The 9,942-nt window shown below is 44.7% G+C and overlaps 1 protein-coding gene across 1 annotated transcript; it reads left to right on the plus strand.

Moving 5' to 3' along the window:
• The first annotated feature begins 2,237 nt into the window (after nucleotides 1-2,237).
• LOC133916749 (uncharacterized) lies at nucleotides 2,238-7,976 on the plus strand. The gene is made up of 5 exons (XM_062360568.1): nucleotides 2,238-2,495; nucleotides 2,723-3,035; nucleotides 3,119-4,259; nucleotides 4,374-4,520; nucleotides 7,284-7,976. The coding sequence occupies exons 2-5, from the start codon at nucleotides 2,976-2,978 to the stop codon at nucleotides 7,778-7,780; spliced, it is 1,845 nt and encodes a 614-aa protein (XP_062216552.1). The 5' UTR covers nucleotides 2,238-2,495; nucleotides 2,723-2,975; the 3' UTR covers nucleotides 7,781-7,976.
• The last annotated feature ends 1,966 nt before the right edge of the window (nucleotides 7,977-9,942 follow it).

Below are 9,942 nucleotides of genomic sequence, written 5' to 3' on the forward strand. Positions count from 1 at the left end.
AGACAGAGTTGCTATCTACACGACGAATAATACTCATATCCACCGAGGAGTACAATACAGCCAAATTTAATCCTCTCCTTGGTTAGAAGCTAGTGCTACTGAAGGTGATGATGGTTTACTTTCTACAACTACTTTATTTTACATACTATGATATTGTACTAATTTTTTTTTTTCATCTTGGAGGCTGCACGTCATGTGGATACTATGAAAACTACATTTCAAACATCGATCATCACCTTGGTAAGTATTGATGGATGACATGTGATTGTGTTTCTAGCTTTTATATGGATAATTCGACATATTTGTTAATTTAAGTGCTACTTATGTAATATATGTATATATTTAATGAAACAATTATATAGTCATGCTCGTATTGCTATTAATATCTATTTGTTTCCTTAGAAATGTCTAAAATATAGCAAAGGGCATGCCAAAAAATTTCATGTTTTTTTTACAAATTTGTTCCCTATGTATGATATATGCATGGAGTAGATGGTATGATTAAATAAAACATAGCAAATCTCACGCCATATTTGTTTCTATTTTTTCTTCATTTTTTGTGATTTTTCTTGAACTTCATAGAAATTTAAATAATGTGCTCGGTAAATTGAAAAGTTCGACTGGTTACCGACTAATTCGTTCAAATTTTGTTCAATTCGGTTAATGCGGGAAAACTGATTGATAAACCGGCGAATGCGCTTGGTATTCGGTGCAATTCGCTCGGTTACTGCTAATTCGATTCGGTCTGGTTTTGTCCCCGATGTACAAATTTGATTAAATGAATTTGTTTGAATTCTCACCAAATTTTATCCGATTTTCATGATAGTCGTGAATGTTCGGTTACCGTTGAGTCCCGGTTTTCGGAACCTAAACGATTTTGTAAACCTTAAACCCAACCCAATAGAGAGCACGGTTTGCTAATTTCTTACTTGCTTTTCTGATTTTTTTCACCTCAAATAATTTTGAAATGGATCCACCTTGATTCGTGCAGTAGAGTTCGAGCGTGAGGATTTGGATCCGTTTTCAGCATGCGGCTGACTTTGCTAAATAAACAGGTTTATAAGACCAATAGGGCATGCACAATGCAGTGCTTATGGAAAAATCAGATTTTGTTAACTGCATTGACGTAGGTGCTTAGTCGAAAAGTAAGGTGCTTACTTAATCACCAATACTTATAATAGTGCTAACAATTTTTAGTCTTTATTTACATTTGAAATTGTAATTTTTATATAGACACTTAACACTATTTTTCTTTAAACACTTGGCTATAAACATCTTATATGGTTCATGTCCTCCTAGTAGAACGACCGATTTACCGGTTGATGGGGCCGATTTGCATAGCCGTGATGCTTTGGTCGCCGACTCCACATATGCGGACGATTCTGGACGGTCGAGTGATCGACTTCGGAACGGTTCTGGACCGTTCAGGCTGGTGTTCCAGAATATGTGCTCGACGATGACTCTAGTTTGAGCATTTATCTGCTTATTTGGTTTGCATTAGTCATGCGACTCAATTATACTTTCTCTAGTATAATCTTTAACAAAAAGTATGGTTTTAGATGACATGTAATCAGCTATTTTAAACTTTAACTATAAATTATTTTTTATGTATTGAGTTTGAATATTTAAAAATAACACTGATAGATTTATCTCAAAAAGTACCTTCATCGTAATATACTTTTGTTATGTTTTCTCAATATATTACAATAAAAAATAGTCAAAATTATATTTTGAGATTATATTAATATCTAAAATGGTACTTATTTTGAATCAGAGGGATAAGAATATAGAGTGTGTGTGGTGTACAGTATAGAAGCTGATTCAGTATAAGTTTGAAGTATAAATAATTTTCTCTTTCACTAACATAATTTTTATCTATTTTTTTAATTTTATGTATTTGTAACTAAATGATATTAACCTCGAAAAAACTAAAAAGACTAATTTTTAATTAAATATTATAGCAACAAAATATTATAACGAGAATAACCCCGCTATTAAGCGTATCACCCTGCTAGTATCCCTGCTAGTATCTCCTAAAACGAAAATATGTTTCAATAAGCGTGGAGTACGTAACCCAAGGAGATTTTCCAGCTCTATCCGCTAAGCTTGTCTCGAAAAAAGTTATATCCCATGAAAGCCAAACTAAAAAAACGTACAAGGTCGCGTCACGTAAGCAAAGGAACCGAGCAAATGTAGCAAGAGCCAAAGCCGGAACTGCTTCGAATCGAACAGTGCACGAGGTCGTGTCAAGGGGGACGGGTGTGGTGACGTGGGAAGCTGCCGTGCGCCACCCGCGTCGTCTCCCGCAGCGACCAGCGTGGCGCCGGCCGGTACCCACCGCTTCCGGGCGCCCCTTCCCTCCCTCCCTCCCTCCCTGTATTTCTAGCACCGCCCCGCGCCTTCCACCTCCCCATCTCCTCTGTTTCCCACCCCTCCTGCAGCCCTACACTCCTACTGGGAAGAGGCCGGCCGAGCCGCTACCGTTGCATCTGAAGGTACTGGTCTCTCTCTCTCTCTCCTCTGCGATCCTGGTTCCATTCCTGATAATGCTCTCATCCCCTTCGGCGTTTAATCTCTCGCCATGTCTCCGGGCTCTCATCCTCTGGTCGATCTCGCGTTACTAGTTGCGCGATACTGATACGCAGAGTTACCGTGAGATTTGCTTTGTGGCTTTGTGCTGTGTCGAATGATCGATTTACTTGCGTCTTCTTGCTGCATGCAGATCTAGTGGCCACGTCTGCTTCCCCTGCTCTCCGATCATTCTGGCCTTCCCCGCCTCGCCGCCGGCTGGCGCATCAACCAACGCGCGGGCACGGGAGGATGCATGCACCGTTCTTGTCTCCGGTTTTCTCCTCCGTAAGGGCTCTCCCATAGAAAACGGTTAAGTAGATGCAAGCCTGCAACACCTGTTTCTCGGCAACGTTTTCGCAAGCTCGTCGAAGCCTGCCCTGTGAGGCTGTGACTGACTGTCCGGGATGACCAAGATCAGCTGCTTCTCTGGTCTGCTCGGCGGCAAGAGGAAGAAGACATCAAAGGTTAGTGGCAAACTTAGCTTTCTCTGCTGAGTTTTGGTGGATTTATAGTCTTTTAATGACTCTGAACTTCGTCACGGTGGCAGGTTACGAGCAAGAAGGTTAATGGCAACGACTGTCCGAAGGTGAAGCCAGTGGAGTTCATGGACACGGACACTATCGACGTCAGCAAAGGCGGTGGCAACGCCGCAACATGCGACACAAAGGTTGTCGTTCACGCAGCCGCCGAGTTGGCACGACATGGCCGTGACGAGAACGACGACAAGGCCTCAGCTAAGAGGGCCCCGTCTGACGAAGACCTGGTCGCCGACGAAGACTCGTCCGGTTACAACAGTGATAACACCGGCAAGAATCCTAAGAGCGCTGAACCGGACTCTGGCGAGTCCAGCGTTGGCCGCATGGCTCCAACGGCTTCACCAAAGCTGAAGGGCCTGAAGCGCTCGTGCTCCAACATCGAGGCGGCGAGGTCTGTCCCGAAAGGGTTCGACCTGCCGGCCAAGTCACGTTCCTACGACGACCTAAAGACCTTGCCTTCGGGAAGGTTGATCACCCCTAGCGCCGCGCCGGACGCGAGCCCGACGACGTCCGTGAGGACGTCGTGCTCCGCCGACCACGTCATGCTGAAGAAGCGGTCGTCGAGGCAGGTGCTCCCGTCCCGGAGCCGGAAGTTGTGGTGGAGGCTGTTCCTCTGGAGCCACCGTGACCTGCACCGGCCGGGCGCGAACGCGACCGTACCAGCGCTTCCATCGGCGGACACAGACGGCGCGCCCCACCAGCACGACGGGTACACGTCCGACACGCTGGACGCGGTCACCGCGGCCACTGCGGACGCCAAGAACAAGGAGGTCGCCATGGAGGAGGAGCCGATTCCGAACCAGTGGGTGGCGTTCTCAGCCGAGGCCTCGTCGCTGGACCGTGTCAGCGCGTGGGTGAACAGCCTCGGGAACGGCTCCTTCCACGTCGTCGACGAGGAGGATGTCACGGAGAACGACGTCGCGGCGGCTCGCCCGCATTTCTCTGAGATCGGGGAGTCGTCGACGGCGGGCAAGAAGCGCGCGCAAGCGAAGCGGCGCACGGCGGACGAGGCTGTCCAGACGAACAGCATCGTGCAGACGCTTAACACGTTCTCCTCCGTCGTGCACATCTCCGGCATGGGGCTCAAGGTCGTCCCGATGATCTCGGCGTTCTCCAGCCTCCGGGCAATCAATCTGTCTGGCAACTTCATTGGTAACTCCTGATTGGAAAAACAAAAATTCTACTCGCACATCTTTAGATTTTAACCAACAGGATTCAACTTTCTTTGGTTACTTGGCTAATTTAGAATTGTTTTCGGCTTCGCAGTTCATATCTCCCCCGGATCATTGCCCAAAGGCCTGCACTCGCTCGATCTGTCGAGGAACAAGATTGCCAGCATCGAGGGGCTCCGGGAGCTGACGAGGCTGCGCGTGCTCAACCTCAGCTACAACCGGATCTCACGGATCGGGCATGGTAAGCATGTCTTGTCATCGCACCATGATTTTTACCAGTTATTTTGCATTTCTGCCTATGCTCTGCGTGCATGTCAGGTGAAATAAGGGGGCTTGGAGTTATTTGCATCATATGAATCTTGGGCCTTGTTTGGCACAGGAAGTACTTTCCGCTTCATGAAGAATCCTATAAAAAACATATTTTGCTTCTCAAATTATATAATTCATTTTTAGAGTCGTTTACTAAAAATTTATTATAGAATGCTAACGTTTGATATAGCTTCTGTAGAATTCTTCAGAATCTACACGTAGCTAGGATGGTCAGATGCTCGTAGAATACTGCAGTTTGACAAAAAAATTTATTATACAAGCTGTGTCAAACATAGCAAATGGCACTCTGTATCTTTGGCATTTAGATTTTTGTCAGATCCTCGCTCGTGCTAAGTTATAGCTAGGATGGTCCAATCTGCAGGCTTAGTGTCCCGCGACACGTGATGGGGAAAGGATCCTGCGATTTTAGCTCATTGTAGCTGAACAGCTTCAAGAGTTCATGTGGTGCGCGGTGCGCCTGCGCCTGGTAGCCAGTAGCCAGTAACGCGCGTCCCATGTATGCTGTTACTGCTTGTTTTGTAGCATACATGTTCAGACCTTGGGGAGTCCGGTGGATCTGCCCGTCCCAACTTTGATCATCCTAGAAACATACGTGCATGACTGTATGCCACGTCCGTGAGCTGGTCCAGTCACTGCCCATTTATGACCCCTGGCTCAGCTCTATCTGCCATCCGTCAGGAGCGGCCCTCTCAGTCCTTTCACCTAACCTGTCTGAATTTTTCATTTTTTTAAAAAAAGAAAAAGTTCCGATCTTTTACATCCTAGCATGCATACAGCGCTTATTGTATTATTATATTATCCCAGCTTAAAGCTGATAGGGAAGTAGAATGAGGAATAAATTATAAAAAGATTACATGACTTTATTCGACACATAATCTATGATTAAACCGTCAACCATTCTCAACGAAAAGCTCCATAGCTATCACCTCCAAATTCTGGCAAACCAGTCTGATATCTTCCCTTATTTCCTCCTTTTGTAGCAATTTCTTAAATCTGAACCAATAGATGCCCCTAAATAGTGCCTGCAAAAAAGAGATTGTTGTTGTTTTATTAAAAACCAAATCATTGCGGCATAGCAAAATCACCCAAAATAGAGCGGCTACCCCAACCAGAATTATTTTCTTTTTATTAGCTCCCATGTCACTCATCCAACCACCTATAATATGGTTTATGTTCGTAGGCACAAGAATCCTAAAGCGATCTGTATAATTTATCAGATTGTCTTAGCAAAGTGACACTTAAAGAAAAGATGATCTATATTTTTATTGAGATTGCAAAAGCTTTATTTGAGGTTTCCATTCCAGTTTCTTTTGACCAGATTATCTTTAGTCAAAATTACACCTTTTGATAAGTACCATAAAAATATCTTTATTTTGAGTGGGAGTTTAAGCTTCCAAAGCATACGTGACACAGAGTAAAAGGGTCGATGGATCAACCTGCAATACATGGACTGAACAGAAAATTGGCTATTGGCATGTAGGCCCCATCGAAGCGTATCTGTTTCATTTGTTAAGTCAACATATATTAATTTAGATACTAACCTCTGCCAGGCTATTAATTTGTCGCCAATAATAGGTCTACGAAAAAAATATATTTAGAGTTATTAATCTCATTACCTCCGCTATCGTGTCTTACTTTCTCCTTACTATATTATAAAGAGAGAGGAATTGGTCACAAAGAGGCTTTATTCCTAACCACGTGTCTTTCCAGAATCTTGTTTGAGTTCCATCGTGTATTTAGAATAAACCCCATTTAAGAAATTTTTCCTTAACTTTTATTAACCAAGATCAGAAATGCGGATCTCTCGGCTTTCCTTCGACTTGAGTAAGTGCTTTTGTACCAAGGTACTTATTCCTTAGTAGACGTTGCCAGACCCCATCTTCGTTTAGTAATTTAAAAAGCCACTTACTAAGGAGTCAAATGTTTTTTATCGTGAGATTAGTAATGCCTAATCCTTCTTGATCACGGGGTTGGCAGAGAATATCCCATCTAGAAAGTCTGTATTTCATTTTATGATTATCACCTTGCCAGAAGAACCTCGACCTTATATAATCGAGTCTCTTCACAACACCTCGAGGAATTTCGAAGAAAGACATCATGAACACTGGGAGGCTGCTTAATATAGAGTTGATGAGCACCAATCTGCCCCCTGCAGACATAAGCTTTTCTTTCCAGCTGCTCAGTTTTTTCTCAAAGCGCTCTTTCACCCTTTTCCAATCACTGTTTCATAATTTCCGATGTATCATGGGTATGCCTAGGTATTTGAATGGCGAAGTACCAATATCGCACCTAAATAATTATGCATATTGGTCTTCACATTCTTTAGCATTACCGTAACAGAAAAGTTTATTTTTGTGAAAATTAATTTTTAGTTCGGAAAGTTGTTCATAAACACAAAGAAGCATTTTCATATTCGTTGACTGCTCCAAATTATGATCTAAGAAAATTATAGTGTTATCTGCATATTACAGAATTGACAGACCATCATCTATCAAATATGAAACAACTCCCGAGATCTGTCCATCCTCCACCAGATATGGAACAACTCCCGAGAATTTTTCATACGTGCATGCATGCTAGATTAGCAGATTCCCACAGTTACCAATTTTCGGCAACCTATGTGAATCGAAACAACAGGGAAATTAACGTGCGTCTGTTCGCTTCCTGCATTCAGGCCTGTCGAGCTGCACGGCGATCAGGGAGCTCTACCTCGCCGGGAACAAGATCAGCGACGTCGAAGGGCTCCACCGCCTGCTCAAGCTCGCCGTTCTGGACGTGAGCTTCAACAGGATCACCACGGCCAAGTCCCTGGGCCAGCTCGTGGCCAACTACAGCTCCCTGAGGGCCCTCAACCTGCTCGGGAACCCGGTCCAGACCAACATCAGCGACGACACGCTCCGCAAGGCGGTGTCAGGCCTGCTCCCGCGGCTGGAGTACCTGAACAAGCAACCCGTGAAGCCGCAGCGCGCGAGGGAGGTGGCCAAGGACAGCGTCGCCCAGGCGGCGCTCGGGAACGGGGGGTGGAGCTCGCGGAGGCGGCTGGCACGGCGGGTGAGTCAGAGCCCCGGATCGTCGTTGAAGAGCCGGGGCAGGCAGGGCGGCGGCAGCCACATGGGCAGCAGGAGCAGGTCCAACACCAGGCCCCAGAGCTCGAGCCTCTCAAGGAGGTGAGCGACTGCGTCACATTGACGCGGGACAGTGTTTGAATTGGATGCAATTGTGCCATATTGACACGGGATGGTGTCGAATTGTAGGGGGAGAAAATGCATGAGTTTACACTGGCTTGCCGTGACTGAGATAAATAATAATAATGCGCGTTACTAGCCGTAACTCAATGTGAATGAAACTTGCAAAAGAGCAATTCTTGGATCTTTCTGTGAGCATCTACTGCTGTCTAGCGGTGGTTAATTAATATTTCTACCTTCTAGCACGTCTCGTGTCTAGTGAAACCTGAGCTTAGAAAAAGAATGAGCTTACAGGATTGAAAAGGGAAGATGAGGGAAAAGTTGATTGCAATGCTGAATTCAGGTAGAGTTCCATGCGCCTTCACCTTCTGTTCAATTGATTCCTCTTGATAGTCTTGTTCTTTCAGGAGGGGCCACCACCGAAAAGAAAGTGTTCGAGTTCATCAACTAAGCAGCAACAAAAGAGAGGTCACAACGTTACAAAAACAAATGCGGTGAGAGGAACTAATCACACTGAATAAAGTTAGCCATTTCAGGGGTGGATGACTTTTGGAAAAGATAAAGTAATCCGAACTGCCGGATTGGAACCCGCGGAGGATTATCTGCAACGACTACAGTCCTCCACTCTACCACCTGAGCTAAGGTTAGTTTGTGTTAGTTTCAATGTAATAATGTTTACCTAATAAAAAAGGTTGATGATCATTCTCAGGTCACCGACTTTTTGGAGATTTTTCTATCGAACTACTGTGCCATCTTTTTTTAGAGGGGTAGACGCATACCACACGTGCCCTAAGCACATATTTACAACAGATACACACTCACTAAATCGCATGCGTGTACGTACCAGAAAGAAAAAAGAAAATCGCTGGTGAGGCTCGGGAGCCGATCCTAGGGATCGAACTCCTGACTAGCCCGTTCCTACCACTAGAACAAAACCAACTGAGCTATGCTCGATCGTCATCCACTATGCTATCTCGCCTTCCTTCATCCGCCTACTCACCCGCCCGCCCCAGATCTCGCCTTCGCCTGCCTGCCTGCCTACCCGCCCCGGATCTGTGACCTCATCCCGTTGTTGCACTAACTGGTGTCACCGTCGCCCTCACCCCAACCGTTGGCCGCTCCTGCCCTGTCCCTATGCTGGCTACCACTGTTAGTCCGCCCTACTACCCTATGCCTCCTTCTAAGCCTGTAGAACAGCACCAGAGACCTCAAAAACCCCGTCGCTAACTCACTAGAGAAAATAAGACATCTGGTGAAATAAAATATTAAAACAGCCACCGAATAATAGGAAGCGTGAATTAAAAATCAGTTCAATAGTACGTAGATACAAAGATCTACAACAGATACAAAGATCTACAACAGTTGGGTGTTGGATAGGTTTTGAGTATTTTCAAGGATCGGGAGTATGCATCCGATGGCTAAAGTTGCAAAGGTAGTGAGGAACGAAGAAATACCTGTAAATGGAATGAGTATCATATAGTGGTGTCAGAATGATCTTTGATAATAAATTTGAGGTATATCAGATAATGATTGCGTTGATCTACGTTTTTAGTGGATGTATTACGAATTAGATCTATGAATATAAGAATTTATCCATGTTCAGGCATCCCATGAGATAATAGCCTTATGTCAATTGTATTGTCTTATGAGTTAAGTGAACTTATTACCAAGTATATTCTTTTGTCTCTACAAGCAGAGTCTTCATCCCCTTTATATACTAATGAAAAGATGTTCATACAAACAAATTATGCCAAAACATATAACAAACATACATATGATGAGACATAGCTATTTCTAGCTAATCATGGCGGTGGGTAAGCACACCCACCTCGCTCTGGTCGTCCTGCATGTTATGCACCATCATTGAATATCATTACGTTCACTCGTCAGACCATCCTACAACATTAAATGCTACAGAACGGGTCACTTACAACACCACACCACCCCATGACCATGTCTCACCAAAAACGAGCTACTGGGGAAGAAAAATACTTGAGTGGGCAACATTAAGTAAGACTTGACCGGTTAGATGAGTACCTGCATTGGGACCAGCAAGGGCTGGTCGCAGGATTTTACTTTGCAACCAGGGGTGGTCGCACGAGTCTCGCCCTGATCGCGTGATAAGACCGTCTTAATAATACCTACTAT

Source organism: Phragmites australis, chromosome 4 (assembly GCF_958298935.1).
Source record: "Phragmites australis chromosome 4, lpPhrAust1.1, whole genome shotgun sequence".
In the NCBI taxonomy this organism is placed as follows: Eukaryota; Viridiplantae; Streptophyta; class Magnoliopsida; order Poales; family Poaceae; genus Phragmites; species Phragmites australis.